The sequence below is a fragment of the Oncorhynchus gorbuscha genome, linkage group LG22, assembly GCF_021184085.1.
Source record: "Oncorhynchus gorbuscha isolate QuinsamMale2020 ecotype Even-year linkage group LG22, OgorEven_v1.0, whole genome shotgun sequence".
Taxonomy (NCBI): Eukaryota; Metazoa; Chordata; class Actinopteri; order Salmoniformes; family Salmonidae; genus Oncorhynchus; species Oncorhynchus gorbuscha.
In genome coordinates, this window is record NC_060194.1 from 10,028,883 (window position 1) to 10,051,987 (window position 23,105).

The 23,105-nt window shown below is 40.8% G+C and overlaps 1 protein-coding gene across 27 annotated transcripts in view; it reads left to right on the forward strand.

Moving 5' to 3' along the window:
- dlg1b (discs large MAGUK scaffold protein 1b) overlaps positions 1-23,105 on the forward strand; it is a 250,592-nt gene that overhangs the window by 77,900 nt on the left and 149,587 nt on the right. For 12 of the 27 annotated variants that reach the window (XM_046321076.1, XM_046321075.1, XM_046321079.1 and 9 more), the window contains exon 5: positions 16,012-16,173. The exons of 13 other annotated variants lie outside the window; for them this stretch is intronic. In XM_046321076.1, the coding sequence (XP_046177032.1) occupies positions 16,012-16,173 (162 nt within the window). Of the gene's footprint in view, positions 1-16,011; positions 16,174-18,276; positions 18,284-20,519; positions 21,225-23,105 lie in introns of those variants that run through there. 2 more of the 27 variants (XM_046321104.1, XM_046321101.1) reach the window with 2 other exon arrangements.

Below are 23,105 nucleotides of genomic sequence, written 5' to 3' on the forward strand. Positions count from 1 at the left end.
GTGAGCTCACTCTCAATTTTAAGAACACAGCCATGAATAAAAGAATGGTACCAACACATCCTCTGAGAGCGACTTCTTCTCCCAACCACCCAGGAACAGTTTGGTGACGAACAATGCCTTTTCCAGCATGAGCACCTTGCCTTAAGGCAAAAGTGATAACTAAGTGGCTTGGGGAACAAAGCATCAATATTTTGGGTCCATGGCCAGGAAACATCCCCAGACCTTAATCCCATTGAACTTGTGTTCAATCCTCAAGAGGCTGGTGGACAAACAAAATCCCACAAATTCTGACAAACTCCAAGCCTTGATTATGAAAGAATGGGCTACCATCAGTCAGGATGTGGCCCAGAAGTTAATTGACAGCATGCCAGAGTGGATTGCAGAGGTTTTGAGAAAGGGTCAACACTATTGACTCTTTGCGTCAACTTCATGTAATTGTCAATAAAATCCTTTGACACTTATGAAATCCTTGTAATTATACTTCAGTATTCCATAGTAACATTTGACATCTACATGTAGAGATGAACAAAAATATTTTTAGATATACTGTAGGCCTACCGAAGTTGTTGTAGGGCTTTTATTTTTACTACATATTGGTCTACTTAATCTGATGGCGTCTTGACCCAGTGTATGCCGTCATTTGCAACGCAAACCCGGGCGGCAGTGTGTTTTGGGTTATTGTCTGCCTGGGCCTGCAGGACGCAAAGTTCTTTGTTTGTCAGATGAATAATTGGGTCAAAACTGGGGAACAGTACAAAACAAGCGAACGAAAACACACGTGGTTAATGTTCTGATATTTATTTTTATATATATAATTTCTTACCGAGCCTTTCCGTAAGTCCACGCAAGTTTCATCAACTGTCTTCTTACTTTTGAATGATGTTGATGTCGTGCCGTGATGCCAGTTGATTACAGATTGCCTTATCTACTCGCTCGTTATATTCTTTCATCGAATTGAATAGTCTCGATTTGAAATTAAATACAATGTGAAAATGTGCAGCATACAGTAAAGATGAGCAGTCAATTTATTTTTAGTATTATTAGGCCTACATTAAAGTATCGTAGCCTACTGTACCTGTTCATCTTCCTGATCTTTCGAGTTCGGCGTAAAACAGGCAACTGAGGATAGTGTTTGCGAATAGCACTGTCCGCGACACAAATCCCCAAGTCTACCAGTTAAAAAAAATGTCTACAGTAGATTTTCTGTTCCTCCTGAAAGCACTAATCTGCTCACTTAAATGAATAGAGATCCTGGTCACGGTGCTACAGTATAATCAAAGTGAGGACAATCTGCAATCTGCTCTATACTTATAGCCTATTGTAACCTGAAAGTCACGCCTTTCCTCACCCGGCCCAAAACACCACCCTTCACAAAGTTACCATTCAAAAACAAGCTGTTAAATAAATACAAAATCACATTACGACCAAAGAGAACAGACAAAATGGACGTTGTTTTCATCAAGCCAGCTTCTTTCTATGGTGCTACCCGTTCCAGGGTTAGGACTGTAACCACCAGAGGACTTGAAAATGAGCTGGAGCTGAGAGGATCACCAACACTAAAGGTATTTTGGTTTCAGAGCATTTTATATAGAAAAAAAGGTATATAGCCTATCAATGTGTAGGCATACTGTATAATAAAATTGATAATTGTGTACGAAAAGCCTGACTGTTTTTGCAGAGCTGGATACCAACGTAATTAGAAGAGTACAAATAAATGTTTTGTTATACCTGTGGTATATGGTCTGACATACTACTGATATCAGCCAATCAGCATTCAGGGCTCGAACCATCTACCTTATAATTACAAATGATTTGTATACTGCAAATTAACTACAAGAACCCCAAACAGATATGTTTGACTAAAACAGTCATTTTAAACCAAGCTTACATTTGTATACGATCACGTGTCTTATGCGTCGGAATACTTGGGAACAGATTTCTAAAATTCAAATGATTACGAGCTCATTTCCACAATGGAAAAATAAATACAAAACGCGCATGCCAAATTTGTCATGCGTGTCACCAGTTGGGGAACCCTACCGTATGTGATGTAAATAGAGATCTACTTTCTTGGAGACCTGAGTATTGACTGGTTTTCATCAAGCTGTCTGCTCAAGAGAAAGCTTTTCACTAACCAGTGCCTGTAATTGGATTCAGATTATTAATCAACCTACTAGGGTGTTTACAAACACTACAAGATGATCATCCACATGATCACAATATAGTGGCTTTATCCAGGAAAGCCGAAGTTCCACAAGATTTTGCTGTGATTGATGTGGATTATGTTACAAATATTTGTTGGTTTGTGATTAATAAGCAGCACTTGATGAATTTATGAAATTGCTTCTTCCAATTACTGATAAACATGCACCTGTTAAATGCTCGTCTTTGGTCTGCAGCATTTTTTTGAGTAGAACCTTGTTAATTTGAGTAACGTTCAACAAAACTGCCTGAATGTTATCAGGCTTGAGCGCGCCTGTTTGTAGATAACTCGTCAGATTTATCTAGTTTGGTGTGGACATCATCGTATTTAGTTTTGGCTATATCGAGTTGTTCCTGTAGAAGACTATTTTGTTGAAGATTTTGTGCTTGTTCATCGTCACAAGTTTTTAAAATTACATTTAATTGTTCAGTTTTCAACAGCAGTTCCATAGCTAGCAGAATTTTTCCCGTTTCTGCATTTGTCATTGGTTTCCCGGTTCTCTCCACCTGTGCCTTTATTTCTACTGTTACCTGCTCGTGCTTCAGCTGTGAACTGCGGTATTAGACTGATGCCCATTTCGGATGGCAAGAAATCAGGGCTAGATTAGAGAACCTTTACGAGGCCTGCGCCTGATGGTTGATTTTGGAGAGCGTTGTTTGGTCTGTGATGGGACGTTTTTAGGCTGTTCTTTAGTAAAGGTTGAATAGTCTATTGTTCAGCTATTAGCCCCCCTCCCCAACTTGAAACAAATGGTTGTTACTCCCATCATGTTCCTCGCACTTTTCCAGGCGTCATTCTCCGCCTAAGGGGCTTGCTTTTGGGTCTGCTGGCACGATATGGCAGCACCTTCGGTTGTGCATCAAGAATTCTGCGTAGCAAGTTTGTATGACGGTCTGGTTATTCACAGGCAAATTGTTATATGCTATGGAGGTACATTTTGTGTCTTGAGACCAAAACTTTTTTTATTTTCAATCAAAAAATTGTTCTGAAAGCAAAAACGAGGCTATCAAATATTTTGTAATAGAGCGCAAAACTTTATCCATTTTATTCCCAAAATATTTTGAGAACAAAAAATGTATTTGAAAACAAAACTCCATTTAAGCCATTTTTTGAGTGTCAGTTTGGCTACAACAAACTGTTCAGCCTTTCTTTCTGACACCAAGGAAGTCATAGTTGACACCTACGAAGGACTATGTGATGATGGCATCTCAGGTAAGCAGTACTGGGCGTTCTTCCGTCCAACTTCTACATAGTTAGTAGTTAGCTCCTATGATTCAGTGTCGGTTCATAACATACTATATTACATAAATACATGCAAACGTTGAATGATAATCATGCAATTATTATTTTCAAGCTAACCTTTAGCTTTGAATGCCTATTCTCGCCTTTTTCAGGTGAATTAATCTAAGTTTCTTTCATTGTAGCTCATAAGCAGGCCATGTCCTATTTGTTTCATAGTCGGTATGTAATTATATTTTATGACTAACGGTTAGCTTTTTTTAACAGAAGGATGAAAGAACGCTGTCTGTCAGGGAATGCTATTCTGATATGTCAGATAAAGAGTTAGACCAGAAAGTCAGGGCCATGAAGGCCAGGATGCCTCATGGGGGCTTTAAAACGGTCAAAGGAAGTCTCCAAGCAATGGGCTATCGTGTAGAATGGCGAAGAGTTACGGAGTCTTTGCAGCGTGAAGATGGTGCAGTTATCATTGCCAGAATGATCCAGCTTCGTTGCATTATTTGGCAAAAATTACTCTGTTCCTGCTCCCCTGTCTCTCGTCCACACTGATACAAATCATACATGTATAAGGTACTAAGATGTATAATGTCTCCATCAAATCTAAGAAGTTATTTATTCTTAATTTTTCGTAGACAAATTTTCAATGATGCATGAAATTGGAGTTCTTGATTAACTGGTAATACATAAATAATGAAGCAGGTTAATAGGTTAATTATGCATTAGGGGGCGCTATTGAAATTTTAGGATGAAAAACGTTCCCGTTTTAAACGAGATTTTGTCACGAAAAGATGTTTGACTATGCATATAATTGACAGCTTTGGATAAACACTCTGACGTTTCCAAAACTGCAAAGATATTGTCTGTGAGTGCCACAGAACTGATGTTACAGTCGAAACCCAGATAAATATCCAACCAGAAAGTGCCGCATTTTTTGAAACCGCCTCATGCCAATGACTCCTTATATGGCTGTGAATGAGCTCTGCATGAGCTTACGTTTTCCACGTATTCCCCAAGGTGTCTACAGCATTGTCACGTCTTTTTACACATTTCCATTGAAGAATAGCTGTAAGGGACCATATATAGCATGTGGTCACATGATGTCTCCTGCAGAAAATCTTGCGTAAAATACTGAGGTAGCCATTTTTCCAATAGTTCCTTATGAGAAACCAATTGCCTCGACGGATATATTATCGAATATATATGTTAAAAACACCTTGAGGATGTATCCTAAATAACGTTTGCCGTGTTTCTGTCAATATTATGGAGCCAATTTTGAAAAAAGTTTGTCGTTATAGTTGTAGCATTTTCCGGTCGATTTCTCAGCCAAGCATGATGAACAAACGGGAGCTATTTCGCCTACAAAAATAATATTTTTGGAAAAAAGGAACATTTGCTATCTAACTGGGAGTCTCCTGAGTGAAAGGATCTGAAGTTCTTCAAAGGTAAATGATTTAATTTGGTTGCTTTTCTTATTTTCGTGAAAATGTTGCCTGCTGCCAGCAGAGCCTAGCATAGTATTATGCCATGATAAACTTACACAAATGCTTGTCTAGCGTTGGCTGGAACGCATATTTTGAAAATCTGAGATGAGTGTTGTTAACAAAAGGCTAAGCTTGTGTTTGAATATATTTATTTAATTTAATTTGCGATTTTCATGAATAGGAAAAGTTTCTAGTTTATGTCCGCTGCATTATGCTAATTCGTTTTGAGGCTATGACTACGATCCTGGATCCGGGATTGCTCGTCGCAAGATGTTAAACATTTCACTTTTAATTCCAATGCTTTTTTTCAATATACAACATTTTCATCTTGCGCAATATTGATTCAATTTTCAAGGAAGGTAAGTATATTATTTTGTATGCATATTGCATATTTCCCACCACATAATGAACAACCACAATACCAGTCTGGTGTTAAGCTTTCTGTGCTGTATTGACGTATCCTGAAAATGACATCTGCTGCTTTAGATTGAACGGTCATATCTCAGTTATTGTTTTCATATCTACAAAAAATAAGTTTTTTCCTTTACTTTCAGAGTGCGAGCTGATCAAGGGGTTGAAAATGTAGATATTGCCAGATGTATGTTCACTGTCCGAGAAACTGTCCATAACCAGAGGTAATTAAACTGTTCTGTGTTCTTTTTCTCTCTTCCTCTCTGCCTGCCTTGATGTACATGGAACCTGTCTCACATGCATTCATTGTAATATAATATTACAATTATAATGTTTATAATGCATGTATTATGTATTTATTACACTTGGATAATGAACTTACAATAAAGCGTTTCACATTCTCCACTGGTTGAAATGAAGTATCTCATTGAAATACTACACCTATCCTTTGTCCTCAGATTAATGCAGATGAAGGGTTAGATAGGCATAGGAAGTGTAGTGTACTGTTTCTGTATATATGAATTACAAATCAGTATTTACTTAAATCATGATTCTAGTCTATAACATAGTTACCATGTGTAATCATTGATGGAGCAGGAGTGGTAAACACTGTTGTAGTGTATAATTGTAATGCATACATGCAGACACAGCATCATTCAAATAATGGAGTTTGATACACCTAGTATTGGATATGACTGAAAAAGAACGTCTCAGATTCATACCTGAACCGCACCTTTATTTGCCAAGGAAGAGTATATATTCAATGTGGGGATCTCATGTGTGGTAATGACTACAGTACATGTTTATAGGACTTGTATCCTTGGCACAAAGTTATTTTATTCTACTCAATCCATTGGCTTCATTAATGCCATTCATACTTGAAGTCGATACAACAACTATGATAGCTGAGGTTCATAGGTTCTGAACTAATATTCATACCAAGCATTTTAGGGTCCATACAAAAGATCAGCACCATACTGTTTGGTTATTATTTTTTTTATAATTAAAAAAAACATTCAGGTACCCAAGCTAACTTGCTAGCTACTTCCAGACACAAATGAGAGAACAGCCCACTGAACATTACATACCCTACCAGAGATGGTTAGGCTGTTATGTTATCCAGTGCATTGGTGGCTGTCATTGTCTGTTTGTAAATTCAGAGCGTTTTGGCTCTTGGAGCATTCAAGCGCTCACTGGAGTCTCTGGCCGAGTAGTTAGGGTAGATCCGAGCGTTCTGACCTCACAATGCCAGTCAGCACCCAAGCTAACATTGGCTAGCTTACTAGCTACTTTCAGACACATAATGAGAGAACTCCCCACTCTGACCATTTTACTCGCCCTAGCAGAGCTGGTTAGGCAGTTTTCATGTTATCCAGAGCATTGGTGACTAACTGCTGCTGGCAACAATTTAATCATGCTTATTTGCCGACATTTACTGACACTGGCCATATTCAACGGTGGTTGAGCGTTTGTAAATTCATCAGTTATTCTGCGCTCTGGCACACTGATGTGTTTTTTGTTATGAAATGTAGCTAGCTAGCTACGTAAACAATGAACCATAATCCCAACTCATGAAGTTACTACCCTGCATGAATCTGCAGGTAGCTAAGAAACTAGGTTCAATATTAGCTAGTTAACATTAGGCTATAATTAGTCAAGCAAACGGATCTGAGATACAAATAAGATCATACACGTATCTTTAGCTAGCGAGCCAGCCCGCTGACGTTAGCTAGCTAACACTACAATTGAACTTGACATTAGGCTTATTAAGTTTTGCTACATGGTGCAATAAAAAAAAGCATCGTTTGAGAGGATTACCTAGACATAATGACCAGTCCAACCCACTCATCTCAACCAATCATGGCTAGCAGGAAGTTTGCTGTATTTTTCTGTAGCTAAATCAACTAGGCTCTTAATTTTAACAGTTGTATTTACAGATGGCATACATGTTTAAGGCACACGAAAGTTCACATGTTCGAGAAGGCATTTCTGCTCAAAAACAAATTTTGATAGAAAGCCAGCATCCCGGAGTCGCCTCTTCACTGTTTACGTTGAGACTGGTGTTTTGTGGGTACTATTTAATGAAGCTGCCAGTTGAGGACTTGAGGCGTCTGTTTCTCGCTCTAATGTACTTGTCCTCTTGCTCAGTTGTGCACCGGGGCATCCCAATATTTCTATTCTGGTTAGAGACAGTTTGCTCTGTTCTGTGAAGGGAGTAGTACACAGCGTTGTACGTGATCTTCAGTTTCTTGGCAATTTCTCGCATGGAATAGCCTTCATTTCTCAGAACAATAATAGACTGACGAGTTTCAGAAGAAAGTAGCTTGTTTCTGGCCATTCTGAGCCTGTAATCGAACCCACACATGCGTGTGTGTGTGAAAAGCATTCCAAGTGAAGCTGGTTGAGAGAATGCCAAGGGTGTGCAAAGCTGTCAAGGCAAAGGGTGGCTACTTTGAAGAATATAAAATATGTTTTGATTTGTTTAACGCATGTTTGGTTACTACATGATTCCATATGTGTAATTTCATAGTTTTGATGTCTTCACTATTGTTTTACAATGTAGAAAATGGTAAAAATAAATTAAAACTCTTGAATGATATGTGTGTCAAGATATATACACACGCACCCACACACTGGACTCTGACATTGCTTCTCCTAATATTTATATATTTCTTTATTCTGTTATTTTACTTTTGGATTGTGTATTGCTAGATATTACTGCACTGTTAGAGTCAAGAACACAGGTTTTTCGCTACACCTGCAATAACATCTGCTAAATATGTGTATGCGACCAGTCAAATTTGATTTTCGAATTTTGCCATCGATTTCAAGGAGATTTAAGTCAGAACTGCAGCTTGGCCACTCAGGAACTCCATTGTAGATTTGGCCTTTTGTTGTAGGTTATTGTCCCGCTAACAGGTGAATTCCTTTCCCAGTTTCTGGTGTAAAGCAGACTGTTTAATTTATGCTGAAAAAATCCCCAGTATTTGCCAATGTCAAGCATACCAATACCATGATGCAGCCACCACCATACTTGAAAATAAGGAAGCAGTTACTCAGTGATGTGTTCGATTTGTTAAAGCTGCAATATCTAACTTTTGGGTGATATAAATGTAAGTTATTAATATGTAATTATCATTGATAGCAATTCTAAGAATCGGTAGATATTTTCTATGTGCACCATTTCTCTGCTTCCCCTTAGGTTTTGTTTTAGCATCTTTTAATTTAGTTTTTTACACCAGTTCAAACAATGCAATATGCAATAATGCAATAATATTTTTCTTGTTGAAAATATATTTCACAGCAACTTTAGATGGTACAATGATTCTCTACACTGGATTGTTTTGTCACATAAAAACTGAAATTAGGCTAACTATTAGAATTTTAGCAAACCAGAAATGGTTGAGGGATTTCTGCATATTGCACCTTTAAGCCAATTTTTACTTCTGAACTAATTTAGGATAGCCTAAACAAAAGGGTCTGAATACTTATTTAAACGACTATTTAGTTATGAATTCTTAATATTTTTACTTCGACAGAGTATTTTGTGTGGATTGTTGACAAACCTATTTGAATCCCCTTTTGTAACAATAAAATGTGTGAAGAAATCCATAAATACTTTGTCAAGGCACTGTACATGTACTAATACATACTTGTCTTCGCTCATGTTCACATGTGAGATTCCCCTGCAGTGCTAACCAGACAGACATCGTCCAACTTATTAACTCAATTTTAAGTTGCAACATATTCAAAATATGTTCAAACTATGACTATCAGCCTTTGCATTCATAGCGCCATTCATGAATTTGAGTTACATTTCCGCAGACCAATCCCTCAGCTTTATACCAAACCAAGTTGATGGGGTTGCAGCTGGGCAGAAACACCCTCACAATTATGGCTTTAAAACTACATTCTAAACTTATTCTGTTTAGCCTTGATATTTATTGGTAAAAATAAATAGGTGACCGACCAGCTCAATTCGGTCTTGTGTAGCAAAATTTGAAATGGTGTTTTTTTTTACATTGGGTGAAAGTAGAGAATCGGAGCTATAAAATGGAATATCATACAATACAGTTGAGGAACAATGGGAAAGTAATACTGCTTTGAAAGTTGCTAAACTTGTAACCCCACTTTTGAGAACCTACTGGAGAGCTCTTTGTCTACACCCATTCAGCATCACACCCTCTCAGGCCTTAGACCCACCCATCTCTTTTAAGGATTCATATGTGAGGCCATGTACTAAACAACCAAAGATTTCAAGACTAAATGCTGGTTTATACTAAATCAATCAACAATTGTCGCAGTGACATGAACATTCTATTGTCGTCCGACATTAAACTTAATGACAAGTTTGAACACACAAACTACAGGCTGCATGACATCAGCAGCCTGGTGGTCCAAAATAGCATAACTTATGTATTTTAGAACTTGGATGAGGATTTTAGGATTTGGACACTGTCTCGTTGGCCTAACGTTATTTCCTCATTTGACTTTGGTGCAGGTCATGTTCTTCAAATTACCGTCTCTGGTCAACACACACTATATCAAATCAAATCTGAGTTTATTTGTCACATGCACAGGATACAGAAGGTTCAGTGAAATGGTTACCTGCATAGTGGAGTCTTTTGTTTAGACATGTAGCTAGCTAAACAATTAACCATAATCCAAGCTCATGTTACTACCCTGCATGAATCTGCAGGTAGCTAACAACCAGGTTCAATGTTATCTAGCTAACATTAGGCTATAACTAGCAATGCAAATGGCTCTGAGATACGATAATATTACTACATAGATCATACATGTAACGTTAGCTAGCCAACTAGCTAACACTACCCTTTAACTTGAAATGAAAATGACTTTCTGACAAAATTAGACTAGACTATTTTACCTGTATATATGGATGGAAGGGAGTAGTACTCCCCTCTATCATGGATACCATGGTTCCTTTAGTTTGAAGATGTAATCTGGAGCAGGTGTTTTATACAACAGCCTTCTGTGTGTTCTCTTTTCGACTCCCTTTTCATATTTGCAATCAAACGGCAGAATTTTGTTCATCTCTTTAGCTATCATTCTCTAATTCCACCGGGCATTCCACTGATTTCAAAACTCTGAGGGAGAGAAACACTTTTGCAGTTCTACTACGTGATATCTTTCAAAAAAGCAGCATTAAAAAGGCTTGCTGACACATACTGACCAGCTCATCTTATAGACAGAAGTGTGCTACATGGCAGACCAATCCGAACTCATCTCTCGGCATGTCCAGCCCATCCATTATCTCAGCCAATCATGGCTAGCGGAATATTCCTGTCTTTTTCCGTGGTTAAAACTAGGCTCGTAACTTAACAATTGTATTCGTATTTACAGATGGCATGCAAGTTTGTTATTAAGACACATGAAAGTTCACATGTTCCAGAAGGCATTTCTGCCAAAAAATGCATTTTGAATAAAAACAAAGTTTACATTCAAATGCCTCCTTTGAAGTAGTGATGTGCCTAGTTTCCTGAAACGAGTCACATGTTATTTCCAAATTGAGCAAAATTCCTACCTTATGCATTGACATTGAAAAACGTTAACTGAAGCATCAAGCTAGAGTTTCTGCATCATTTGCCCAATTCCAGCCATATAGCAATTGCTGTAGCATCTATGGACACTATTTATTTATTGCCATGTCCTTTTTTGTAGCTCAAGATTTGCCCTCGTCTAGCATAAGTTGCTATGACCTGAAGGTTCTTCATCTGTTCTGTGTGTGTTTTAGTGTAGTCTCTTTGTAATGTGTATCACCATAATTTGGAACACGACTTAGACCTGGAGGTGCAATGGCTGCTTGATGGCATCCTAGGCCTGTAAGGCTATAACAATGATACTATATAATGTTTGGACTCAGTTTAACTTAACATCCATGGTAGCATAATTTACTATTGTATGCCCCTGTTCCCCTTACACACTTACAGCAGATTTCTTTATTTAACCTTTTAACTTGGCAAGTCAGTTAAGAACAAATTCTTATAAACAATGACGGCCTACACCGGGCCAATTGTGCGCCGCCCTATGGAACTGCCAATCACGGCCTGTTGTGATACAGCCTGGAATCAAACCAGTGCAGTGTCTTATACCTCTGCGCCACTCAGAAGCCCAAGGATAGGTATAAGCCAAACAACTTAATCTGTAAGAAGGTCGCGTGCAACTCCTACCATATTGCTTATACCTATATCATTCTTTCAAATCTACATGAAGTGCATGGATAAGGCAAGGGGTTGTTTCTGGACTGGGACATAGTCACTTTACCTGCAAGTTGATGACTCTTTGCTGCCATCCAGAGATCAAATCAAGCCATTACGTTGTTTCCACCATATTGTCATCTATTGAATTGTTTGCACATTTCTGCCTCCAGTTTAAAGCATTGATCGCTGTTAAATGGTCCTGTTTCTTGCTCATAAGGTTTACAGTCTCTTTGATTGAGATCATACAGATGAACTGTTGATCATGCATCTTATCATACATTGCATTGTCCACTCCTGTTGGCTGAGCCAGTGGTGACGACAGTGAAGTAATTTTGTCATAAACATACAAAGCCTGGTCAGAAATTGTTATGGCAGGTGTGTCATGTCATGTTTTAATGACCCATTGTGAGAAAAAACTTGCCCATTCGTTTAAAGAAACCTTTATGAGTCAGCTCAGACAACACTCTTGGGTGTTTATTCAATGTGCTGTTAAGATGCTCAATGCTTTGTCTAGAATTGAATCTAGGAGTTAAAAAGTGACTTGATGTTCTGTCTAGAGCTCAACAGCTCTATGCTATTTCTTGTAACCTCTACATTGTCTAAGGTTAATAACGGTACAATCAATAATGGTTCTGGAGAGCCTATGGGTTAGCCAGTATTTATTATTGCCTTGTTCTGACTGAGTTAATTAAGTAGACTAATTGCTTAAAGTTAAATTGGTTTTGCCCGAGTGCTCAACGTACAGTGCATTTGGAAAGTATTCTGACCCACTTTTTTTTACACATTTTGGAACAGCCTTATTCTAAAATGGATTTGAATGTCCCTCATCAATCTACACACAACCCCATAATGACAAAACATAAACAGGTTTTGGGATTTTTTGCAAATTTATAAAACAATGAAAAACTTTTACATTTACATAAGGATTCAGACTCTTTACTCAGTACTTTGTTGAAGCACCTTTGGCAGCAATTTCAGCCTCAAGTCTTCTTGGGTATGACGCTACAAGCTTGGCACACCTGTATTTGGGGAGTTTCTCCCATTCTTCTCTGCAGATCCTCTGAAGCTCTGTCAGGTTGGATAGCTATTTTCGGGTTCAAGTCCGGGCTCTGGCTGGGCCACTCAATGACATTCAGAAACCTGTCCCGAAGCCACTCCTGCATTCTTGGCAGTCTGCTTAGGGTCGTTGTCCTGTTGGAAGGTGGACCTTCGCCGCAGTCTGAAGGTCCACCTTCAAGGACCTCTGTACTTTAAACTGTTCATCTTTGCATAAATCCTGACTAGTCTCCCAGTCCCTGCTGCTGAAAAACATCCTCACAGCATGCTTCACCGTAAGGATGGTATTGCTCAGGTGATGAGTGGTGCATGTTTCCTCCAGACATGATGCTTGGCTTTCAGGCCAGCAAGTTACATTTTGGTTTCATCAGACCACAACATCTAGTTTCTCATGGTCTGAGAGTCTTTTAGGTGCTTTTGGCAAACTTCCAAGTGGGCTGTCATGTGGCTTCTGTCTGGCCACTCTACAAGAGATGGTTGTCCTTCTGGAAGGTTCTCCCATCTCTGAAGCTCTTGGTCACCTCCCTGACAATCCCTTCTCCCCCAATTCCTCAGTTTGGCTGGGCAGCCAGCTCTAGGAAAAGTGTTGGTGGTTCCACATTTCTTCCATTTAAGAATCATTGAGGCCACTGTGTTTTTTAGGATGCTTCCCCAGATCTGTGGCTCGACACATTCCTGTTTCGGAGCTCTACGGACAATTCCTTCGAAATCAAATCCAAGTTTATTTGTCACGTGCGCTGAATACAACAGGTGTAGACCTTACAGTGAAATTCTTACTTACAGGCTCTAACCAATAGTGCAAAAAAGGTGTTAGGTGAACAATAGGTAAGTAAAGAAATAAAACAACAGTAAAAAGACAGGCTATATACAGTAGCGAGGCTATATACAGTAGCGAGGCTACATACAGACACCGGTTGGTCAGGCTGATTGAGGTAGTATGTACATGTAGATATGGTTAAAGTGACTATGCTTATTTGATGTACAGAGATTAGTAGTAGCGTAAAAGAGGGGTCGGCGGGTGGCGGGACACACTGCAGAAAGCCCGGTTAGTCAATGTGCGGGAGCACTGGTTGATCGGCCCAATTGAGGTAGTATGTACATGAATGTATAGTGACTAATGTATAGTGACTATGCATATATGATAAAAGGAGAGTAGCAGCACTGTAAAAGAGGGGTTGGGGGGCACACAATGCAAATAGTCCGGGTAGCCATTTGATTACCTGTTCAAGAGTCTTATGGCTTAGGGGTAAAAACTCCTAGACTTGGCACTCTGGTACTGCTTGCCATGCGGTAGTAGAGAGAACAGCCTGACTGGGGTGGCTGGGGTCTTTGACAATTTTTAGGGCCTTCCTCTGACACCGCCTTATGTAGAGGTCCTGGATGGCAGGCAGCTTAGCCCCAGTGATGTACTGGGCCGTACGCACTATCCTCTGTAGTGTCTTGCGGTCAGAGGCCGAGCAATTGCCGTACGAGGCAGTGATGCAACCAATCAGGATGCTCTTGATGTTGCAGCTGTAGAACCTTTTGAGGATTTGAGGACCCATGCCAAATCTTTTTAGTTTCCTGAGGGGGAATAGGCTTTGTCATGCCATCTTCACAACTGTCTTGGTATGTTTGGACCATTCTAGTTTGTTGTTGATGTGGACACCACTACAGCCCCATAGATGAGAATGGGGGTGTGCTCGGTCCACCTGTGGAGTTCCGGTGTTGAGGAACAGCGTGGAAGATATGTTGCTACCTACCCTCACCACCTGGGGGTGGCCCGTCAGGAAGTCCAGGATCCAGTTGCAGAGGGAGGTGTTTAGTCCCAGGATCCTTAGCATAGTGATGAGCTTTGAGTTTACTATGGTGTTTAACGTTGAGCTGTAGTCAATGAATAGCATTCTTACAAGTGTTCCTTTTGTCCAGGTGGGAAAGGACAGTGTGGAGTGCAATAGAGATTGCATCATCTGTGGATCTGTTTGGGCGGTATGCAAATTGGAGTGGGTCTAGGGTTTCTGGGATAATGGTGTTGTGAGCCATTACCAACCTTTCAAAGCACTTCGTGGCTACGGACTTGAGTACTATGGGTCTGTAGTCATTTAGGCAGGTAGCCTTTGTGTTCTTGGTGGTCTGCTTGAAACATGTTCATATTACATGTTGAAAATGTCAGTGAAGACACCTGCCAGTTGGTCAGCACATGCCCGGAGCACATATCCTGGTAATCCGTCTGGCCCCGCAGTCTTGTGTATGTTGACCTGTTTAAAGATCTTACTCATGTCGGCTATGGAGAGCTTAATCACACAGTACTCCGGAACAGCTGATGCTCGCGAGCATAGAAGTGATTTACCTCGTCTGGTAGGCTTGTGTCGCTGGGCAGCTCGCGGCTGTGCTTCCCTTTGGAGTCTGTAATAGTTTGCAAGTCCTGCCACATAAGAGTGTCGGAGCCGGTGTAGTATGATTCAATCTTAGCCCTGTATTGACACCCTCTTTTTGATGGTTTGTCACAAGGGTTAGCAGGATTCCTTGTAAGCTTCCGGGTTAGAGTTTTTGTTCTGACATGTGCTGTCAACTGTTGGACCTTTTATATAGACAGGTGTGTGCTTTCCAAATCATGTCAAATCAATTTAATTTATCACAGGTGGACTCCAAGTTGTAGAAAAATCTCAAGGATGATGGAAAAAGGACGCACCTGAGCAATTTCGAGTCTCATAGCAAGGGGTCTGAATACTTATATATATTTTTTAAATTGATCCTTTATTTAACTAGACAAGTCTGTTTAAGGACAAATTCTTATTTTACAATGATTACTTACCCTGGCCAAGCCTTCCCCTAACCCGGACGTTGCTGGGCCAATTGTGCAACGCCCTATGGGACTTCTGATCACGGCCAGTTGTGATACAGCCCGGGATCAAACCAAGGTCTGTAGTGATGCCTTTAGCGTTGTGATGCAGTGCCTTAGACCGCTGGTTTTTAATACATTAACAAAAATGTCTAAACCTGTTTTCGCTTTGTCATTATGGGGTATTGTGTGCAGACTGAGGGGAAAAAGCAATTTAATCTATTGTAGAATAAGGCTGTAACAAAGTGGGAAAGTGAAGGTGTCTGAATACTTTCCAAATGCACTGTATGAATCATTTGCTAGATATTGGCAGTCCACTACAAGAAACTGCAGACACAGTAGCTCTCCATGACACTGCTATGCTAGGTGCTCTGTGTACGCAGACAACCCATCATATTATTTTCCTTTTCTTACCTTCTCTTCTATGTCTTCTACTTTCTTTCTCCTCATTTCACTCTGCAGTTTATTTTTATGTATTGCCCCCCCCTTCTCTTTCCATCCCCTCTTGCTTTCTTTTTTGTCCTTTTATTGTACTATATGGTAACCCTTTGAGTTCCGTGCCCCTACCTCCCTCTGTAGGTAGCTTCTCTGGAATGCATCTTTGACGGGCCGTCCACATTAGGGCAGCAGGAGCTCCCTCCCCCCTTGGCCCCTGCCCCATACTCCCAAAGCCACGAGGCGTCCCTCCTTCCCACCTGCTCCTCCTCAACCTCCTACCACACAAGCCAGGCGCCATTCCAGGTAACCCACCTTCTCCCAGCTTCACCCTTAGATGCTCCGCTGACTTTTGAGGTAGGGCTATGAGTTGCGGTTGGCGTTGAGCTAATTCACTTTTTATTATTATGGCAGATTTTTTTACACAATCATTTTGTCTTTTGACTGGACAAAGTTGCCGATCACCAACATCGAGAGGCTGTTTATGTGTTGCAACGCAAGATGGCTGACTCCATACTGTGAATGAGCTTCCCAGACCAACATCTGTACACCTTTGCTTTAAGTAGAGCATGGCTGTTCTCCTATTAAGATACATTTTCAGATAAAATGGCAAACAATGCTCTTTGTACTGAAGCTGAGCCATCATGCTCATGCCATATAATCTTCTGGGCTTTGCTAATGTCTGCGCAGGCATAAGCATGGTTTTGTGACCTCAGTCTTTTCCTGTCGGATTCCTTGATTGATATGTTTCTTTATCTCAATTGTCAAAAGATGGCGCATGGTGTGAAAATAGAATGGATCCTCCCGACCCTGACGAAAACAGCTGCCTATTTTGGCTATGTTCACCCCACATTCAGTGACACTTGAACATTCATTTGAGAAATAATACTTTATTAGTTCATGTGAGATGGAAATTCTTCTGATCTTCCCCTTAGAATGAGCTTTTCAGACGGTTGCAATTTAGGCTACAGTTTTCTCCGCTTGTCATGAAATTAGAGGTGATTTGAACTTCGTAGGTGAGTGGATGAAATGTACAAGTGGTAAATCGACTGCCAAGCAAGATGGATGTATCCTCTGCTCACATCGTTTTTACACAAGCCCACCATATAATAGAGACATGGCACATACAGTACCAGTAAAAATAAAACAGGGTTTTTCTTTATTTGGACTATTTTATACATTGTGGAATAATAGTGAAAACATCAAAACTATGAAATAACACACATGGAATCATGTGGTAACCAAAAAAATGAGGTTCTTCAAAGTAGTCACCCTTTGCCTTGATGATAGCTTTGCACACTCTTGGCATTCTCTCAACCAGCTTCGTGAGGTAGTCACCTGGAATGCATTTCAATTAACAGGTGTGCCTTATATGTTAATTTGTTGAATTTCTTACTTCAATGCGTTTGAGCCAATCAGTTGTGCTATGACAACGTAGGGGTGGTATACAGAAAATAGCCCTATTTGGTAAAAGACCAAATCCATATTATGATAACGGCTCAAATAACGAAAGAGAAATGACAGTCCATCGTAAAATCAAGTCTCTCCCCTCCTCCCTATACACTGTCTCGTTGTTGTCGGTGTTCAGGCCTACCACGGTTGTGTCGTCGGCAAACTTAATGATGGTGTTGGAGTCGTACTTGGCCATGCAGTCATGGGTGAACAGGGAGTACAGGAGGGGACTGAGTACGCACCCTTGAGGGGCAGATGTGTTACTTACACTTACCACCTGGTTGTGGCCCGTCAGGAAGTCCAGAATCCTGTTGCAGAGGGAGATGTTTAGACCCAGGGTCCTTAGCTTAGTGATGAGCCAAGGGCACTATGGTGTTGAATAGCATTCTCACATAGCTGTTGCATTTGTCCAGGTGGGAAAGAGCACTGTGGAGTGCAATAGATATTGCATCATCTGTGGACCTGTTGGGGCGTTGTGCAAATTCAAGTGGGTCTAGGGTTTCTGGGATAATGGTGTTGATGTGACCCATGACCAGCCTTTCAAAGCACTTCATGGCTACAGACAGTTCACGTCCTGATAATCCGTCTGGCCCTACGGCCTTGTGAATGTTGACCTGTTTAAAGGTCTTATTCACATGAGTTACGGAGAGCGCGATCACACAGTCATCCGGAACAGCTGATGCTCCCATGCGTGCTTCAGTGTTGCTTGCTTCAAAGCGAGCATAGAAGTTATTTAGCTCATCTGGTAGGCTCATTACATTAACACATGAAGACAGTCAATACGGAACATTTCAAGAACTTTTAAAGTGTCTTCAAGTGCAGTCACAAAAACCATCAAGCGCTATGATGAAACTGGCTCTCATGAGGACCGCCACAGGAACGGAAAACCCAGAGTTACCTTTGCTGCAGAGGATAAGTTACCAGCCTCAGAAATTGAAGCCCAAATAAATGCTTCAGAGTTCAAGTAACAGACACATCTCAACATCAACTGTTTAGAGGAGCCTGCGTGAATCATGCCTTCATGGTCGAATTGCTGCAAAGAAATACTACTAAAGGACACCAATAATAAGAAGAGACTTGCTTGGGCCAAGAAACACAAGCAATGGACATTAGACTGGTGGAAATCTGTCCTTTGTGAAATCTGTCCTTTGGTCTGATGAGTCCAAATTTGAGATTCTTGGTTCCAACAGCTAAATCCTTTTGAGACGCATAGTAGATGAATGGATTATATCGGCATGTGTTCCCACCGTGAAGCATGGAGGAGGTGGTGTGGGGGTGCTTTGCTGGTGATGTTGCCAGTTATTTATTTAGAATTCAAGGCACACTTAAGCAGTTTGGCTACCACAGCATTCTGCAGCGATACGATATGGGACTATTATTTGTTTTTCAACAGGACAATGACCCAACACACCTCCAGGCTGTGTAAGGGCTATTTAACCAAGCAGGAGAGGGATGGAGTGCTGCATCAGATGACCTGGCCTCCACAATCACCTGACCTCAACCCAATTTGAGATGGTTTGGGGTGAGTTGGACAGCAGAGTGAAGGAAAAGCAGCCAGCAAGTGCTCAGCATTTGGAATCATGTAGTACCTTTTTTGGTTACTACATGATTCCATATGTGTTGTTTCATAGTTTTGATGTCTTCACTATTCTACAATGTAGAAAATAGTAAAAAAATTAAGAAAAATGTTGAATGAGTAACTTTTGACTGGTACTGTAGATCATTGAATATATTTTTCAGGTTTTTTATGGAATTAGAATATATGATGAACCTCAATTCTCTTGAATAGATATTCAGATTTGTCTATTGGCCATACATCCCTTTAGCCGATACCCAATAAACGTGTGTGCACGTAATGCTTGTACGTTGATAATGAGGACTGTGATGACAGCAGGTGGCTATACGCAGAGAAACCTTGGCAATGCAATTTCCCATCCCTCAGTCTATTGTTCTCTCACAATTCATCAATGGCATTACCGTGAGCTGCCCTTTCCCCATCAGTGACGTCAGTGGCCGCTATCTTCGCTACTGATAACAGAAATGAATGGAATTGCTTGTCCCGGAAAGACACTGAAAACAGGGAAAAAGTGATGGCACAGCGGAGGAGAGTAGAAAAGGGAGTACTGTATGTTTCTCTCCCTCTACATCCCTCTCTCTCTAGCTCAAGCAGCGCCATGGCAACGCAAGAGATGAATGCCGATGCGGACCAAAGGAAAAACTGACAACAAGAAAATGGAGGTCCTTGGATGAGCAATTGAAGGAGAAGAAAAAGGCAGGGGGGGAGAGTGCTTAACCTATGAAAATGACATATTTAGTGAGGCTTTCTATTACAGAAGGAAAATGGGATAGACTTAGTACGGGTCCCATCCCACCCCTGAGATTTACAACCCAGTCAGTACATGTGCTGAATGAATGTCTGTATTCATTCGGCATTTAGTGATATCCAAAGTGAACTCAGTAATTTGTTATTAGTAAAAACACTATCACCAAAGAAAATAATATGTATTAGTTTGCATTTCTTCACTATGCTGTAGTGACTGCACATACTTTCCATTTCACACCAGGGTTATGTGAGCCAAATATGAAACAATGCCAAAAGAAAACCCATGCACGTCAATGTCTTGCACTATTGCAATAAGCCACTGTAAGCGTTGGTAATGTGGTGAGGACTTCTAGAACCGAGACTATAGATGTTAATGCTTTCTTGGATGAGACTCCTGAGAAATCTCCAGAGCATTCTGCTCCCCTTGTGGTGGAATGCTGGGCTCAATACTGCCAACCCATTTCCCTCCCCCCTCTCCCCGGTCCATCACTGGAGCGTTAATGTCTGCGTTATCTGAATGTGAGCTTCCCCTGCTGACAAATTTTTAGAATGTGAACAGAAGGACGAAAACGACATCAAGCACATCTGGATCTGACCAAGCACTAACCCGTTGAAATTGTGAGGGCGGGTGGGAGACTGAAGAGAGGGAGTGAATTGAAGAGAGAGGAAAGCTTGAGGGGAAGAAGTGGTTAATAAAGCAGTATTTCAGAGATGAAGATTTGGACACCGCTATCTTCTAGCTCACTCTCTCTCCCTCTCTCACACATACACACACACACACACACACACACACACACACACACACACACACACACACACACACACACACACACACACACACACACACACACACACACACACACACACACACACACACACACACACACACACACACACACACACACACACACACACACACACACACACACACACACACCCCTTTCTCTCTCTCTCGCCGTCTCCCATCCCCTGCACCAGTCTGACATTCTCTGCACCAGGACAGACACTCGTCTCATCAGATGAACATGCTGCTCTCCTTCACCACAGGTTAATCCGCCCCAGGAGGGTGATTTGGTTCTCCCGTCACGTCCAGAGCCTACTTTCTAATTTGGACGACTGTGCAGACTTAAGTGCCCGTTAAAGAGCGAGTGAAAGCGATAAGCAGCCTTTAAGCTCCTCTGGACTCCCTCAGACCCTGTGGGGTAAAAAGGTGAAGTCCATTCGTCCGTCCTATTGCGATCTCGGTCAAGAATCCAACTCTTGCTTTCTCCAGCACCCACCGACGCTGCCTCTACAGCCTCCGTTGTGATTGTGAGTGAGAGGGGGAGGGTAGGGCGGATGAGAGGAGCTAGAGTGAAGCTGGAGTGAAGCCCCACCTTCTTCCTGTCCTGTCCTCTCCCCTCCAACCACCACCACCCCTAAGCCTGCAACAGCGTTAGCAGCGTCGACACAGCACCTACACATAGCAGCAGCAGTGGCAGCAAGCAACAGCATGCTCAACTCGGTGTGGTACGCCAAAAAGATGGGCCGCCGCATCATGGGCACCCTGCGGAGGACCAAGAGGCTACACCAGCGCCTGCTGGTAGGTCCAGCCTCCCTCCGAATGCTTTGCTGGGCTGCGTGAGTCATTTCATACGACGCATTAGGGAGGGAAAACAAAACCTGTGTGTCTGGTGTAAGCTACACGACCCTACTCTCATGGCATGTTCAGTGTTTCCCAACTTAGGCCATTTAGTTTGAAAGAAGGTTGAGAACAGCAGCTTAATACCCTTCGATAATGTTTATTTATGACGCTGTATACATTTAGATTGATATTGTCCTAGGGGGCTCTGTGGGAACACTTGTGTATGTTAGGGTGTCGTGTAGTACATCCGGTGCCTGGTTCTGTGTTGTGTTGCTGCTTTGGGCAGTGAGTTGAAATTTAAGTTTCATCTGACTCGGCATAGTAGATACATTGAGGTGTATGTATGCTCACTGAGCTTTGATGTGGAAAAAAGGACTGAACAATACCTAGTTGAGAGCTAACACTGCATCATGTGTAATTGGACACATCCTATAGGCGGGTCATTCTCATGAAACTAACATATGACTGAAATTCTGAATTAATTTTTTACTACATTTCCACTTGGATCACTGATTGGGATCCGTACTTATCAATTTTAGAATTATTATAATTTTTTGATCATATCATGCATTTTACCACAATTTCCACAATTCTCATTACTGCAACAGTCCAAAAAATGTACTATTGTAAAATGTACTACTAAATGTACTATAAAAATGTAATATTTTAAACTTTGCTCCCCTAATGAAAATGACTTAGTTAAACATACCACTGACATTTAATTTTAATTTTAAAAAATGCAAATAAAATTAGGATCAAATTTAAAACTGACATTTTCCCCCATTTGAGCTTTTTAGACATTTTGGTATTGAGAAGGCCAAGTGGGGTAAATGGGTGTTTGAAAATAAGAACCTAATTCTGAAGACATAGAAGCAAATAAATTAACCTAACTTGTGCTCTTCTAATGACTACTCTAGATGATGTGTCATGGGGGAATAAAACTTTACAGGAACTTGAAAAAGTGTTACGTAATGAGACACTGTTTTATGTAATAAATATATTTTTATCTAAACATCAACTTGTATACCTTTATGATTTATGGACAAACTACAGCGGCATATATTATTTTATTATGTTAGGTTTTTCGAAAGTAAAATAGTTTAATGACCTGAGAATTTAATCCGTACACATTTCGGTAAAGAGAATTTGGGGCGAAAATATACAATTCGGGCAAATGTGAAATGTATTTGAAATAAGACACTTTGCCTAAAACTAGACATCTTAGTCCTCAGAATTATTTTAGATTTTTGCTGATGCGTCATGAGAATCACCCAGGTGTAAAAACACGGTTTAAGAAAAACCTAGGACTGCTCTTAGTCATGAGATCAGTCATCACCAGCACTGAAACGCCCTGCCAGAAAAGCCTCGAGTCATGTCAACACGTCGTAGACACAGACAGATATCTTATGTTAGAGAAAATTTGGTGGTAACAGCGTCGAAGGCACAGAAATGTGATGACTCAGTGGCACCTTGTAGTTGCTGGAAGCATCCGAGCGCCATAGAAACATGTCAACACAATGTTTTGTTATGCCTAAAGAATCCAAGACAAGGGCCCAGAATTCATTGGCAGCTTAACCCTTGACTCCTTTCAGTCACGTTGTCTTTTTACCACAGAGGGTCAAATAGCCAGTTTACCCATGAGAGGGATTGGGGTTGGAGGGTGGAACAGTAGAGGACAAACTAAATTCAGTTCTAGTGTTTTTTAAATTCTATATACAGATTTTAATTCCAATGCCTTGGCATCTCCTAGTGCACACTCATTCATACAATTGCGTAAAGGATATTTAAATGAAGCATGATGACTAAGAGGCCACCCATAGATTGAAGTGAATTGGTGAA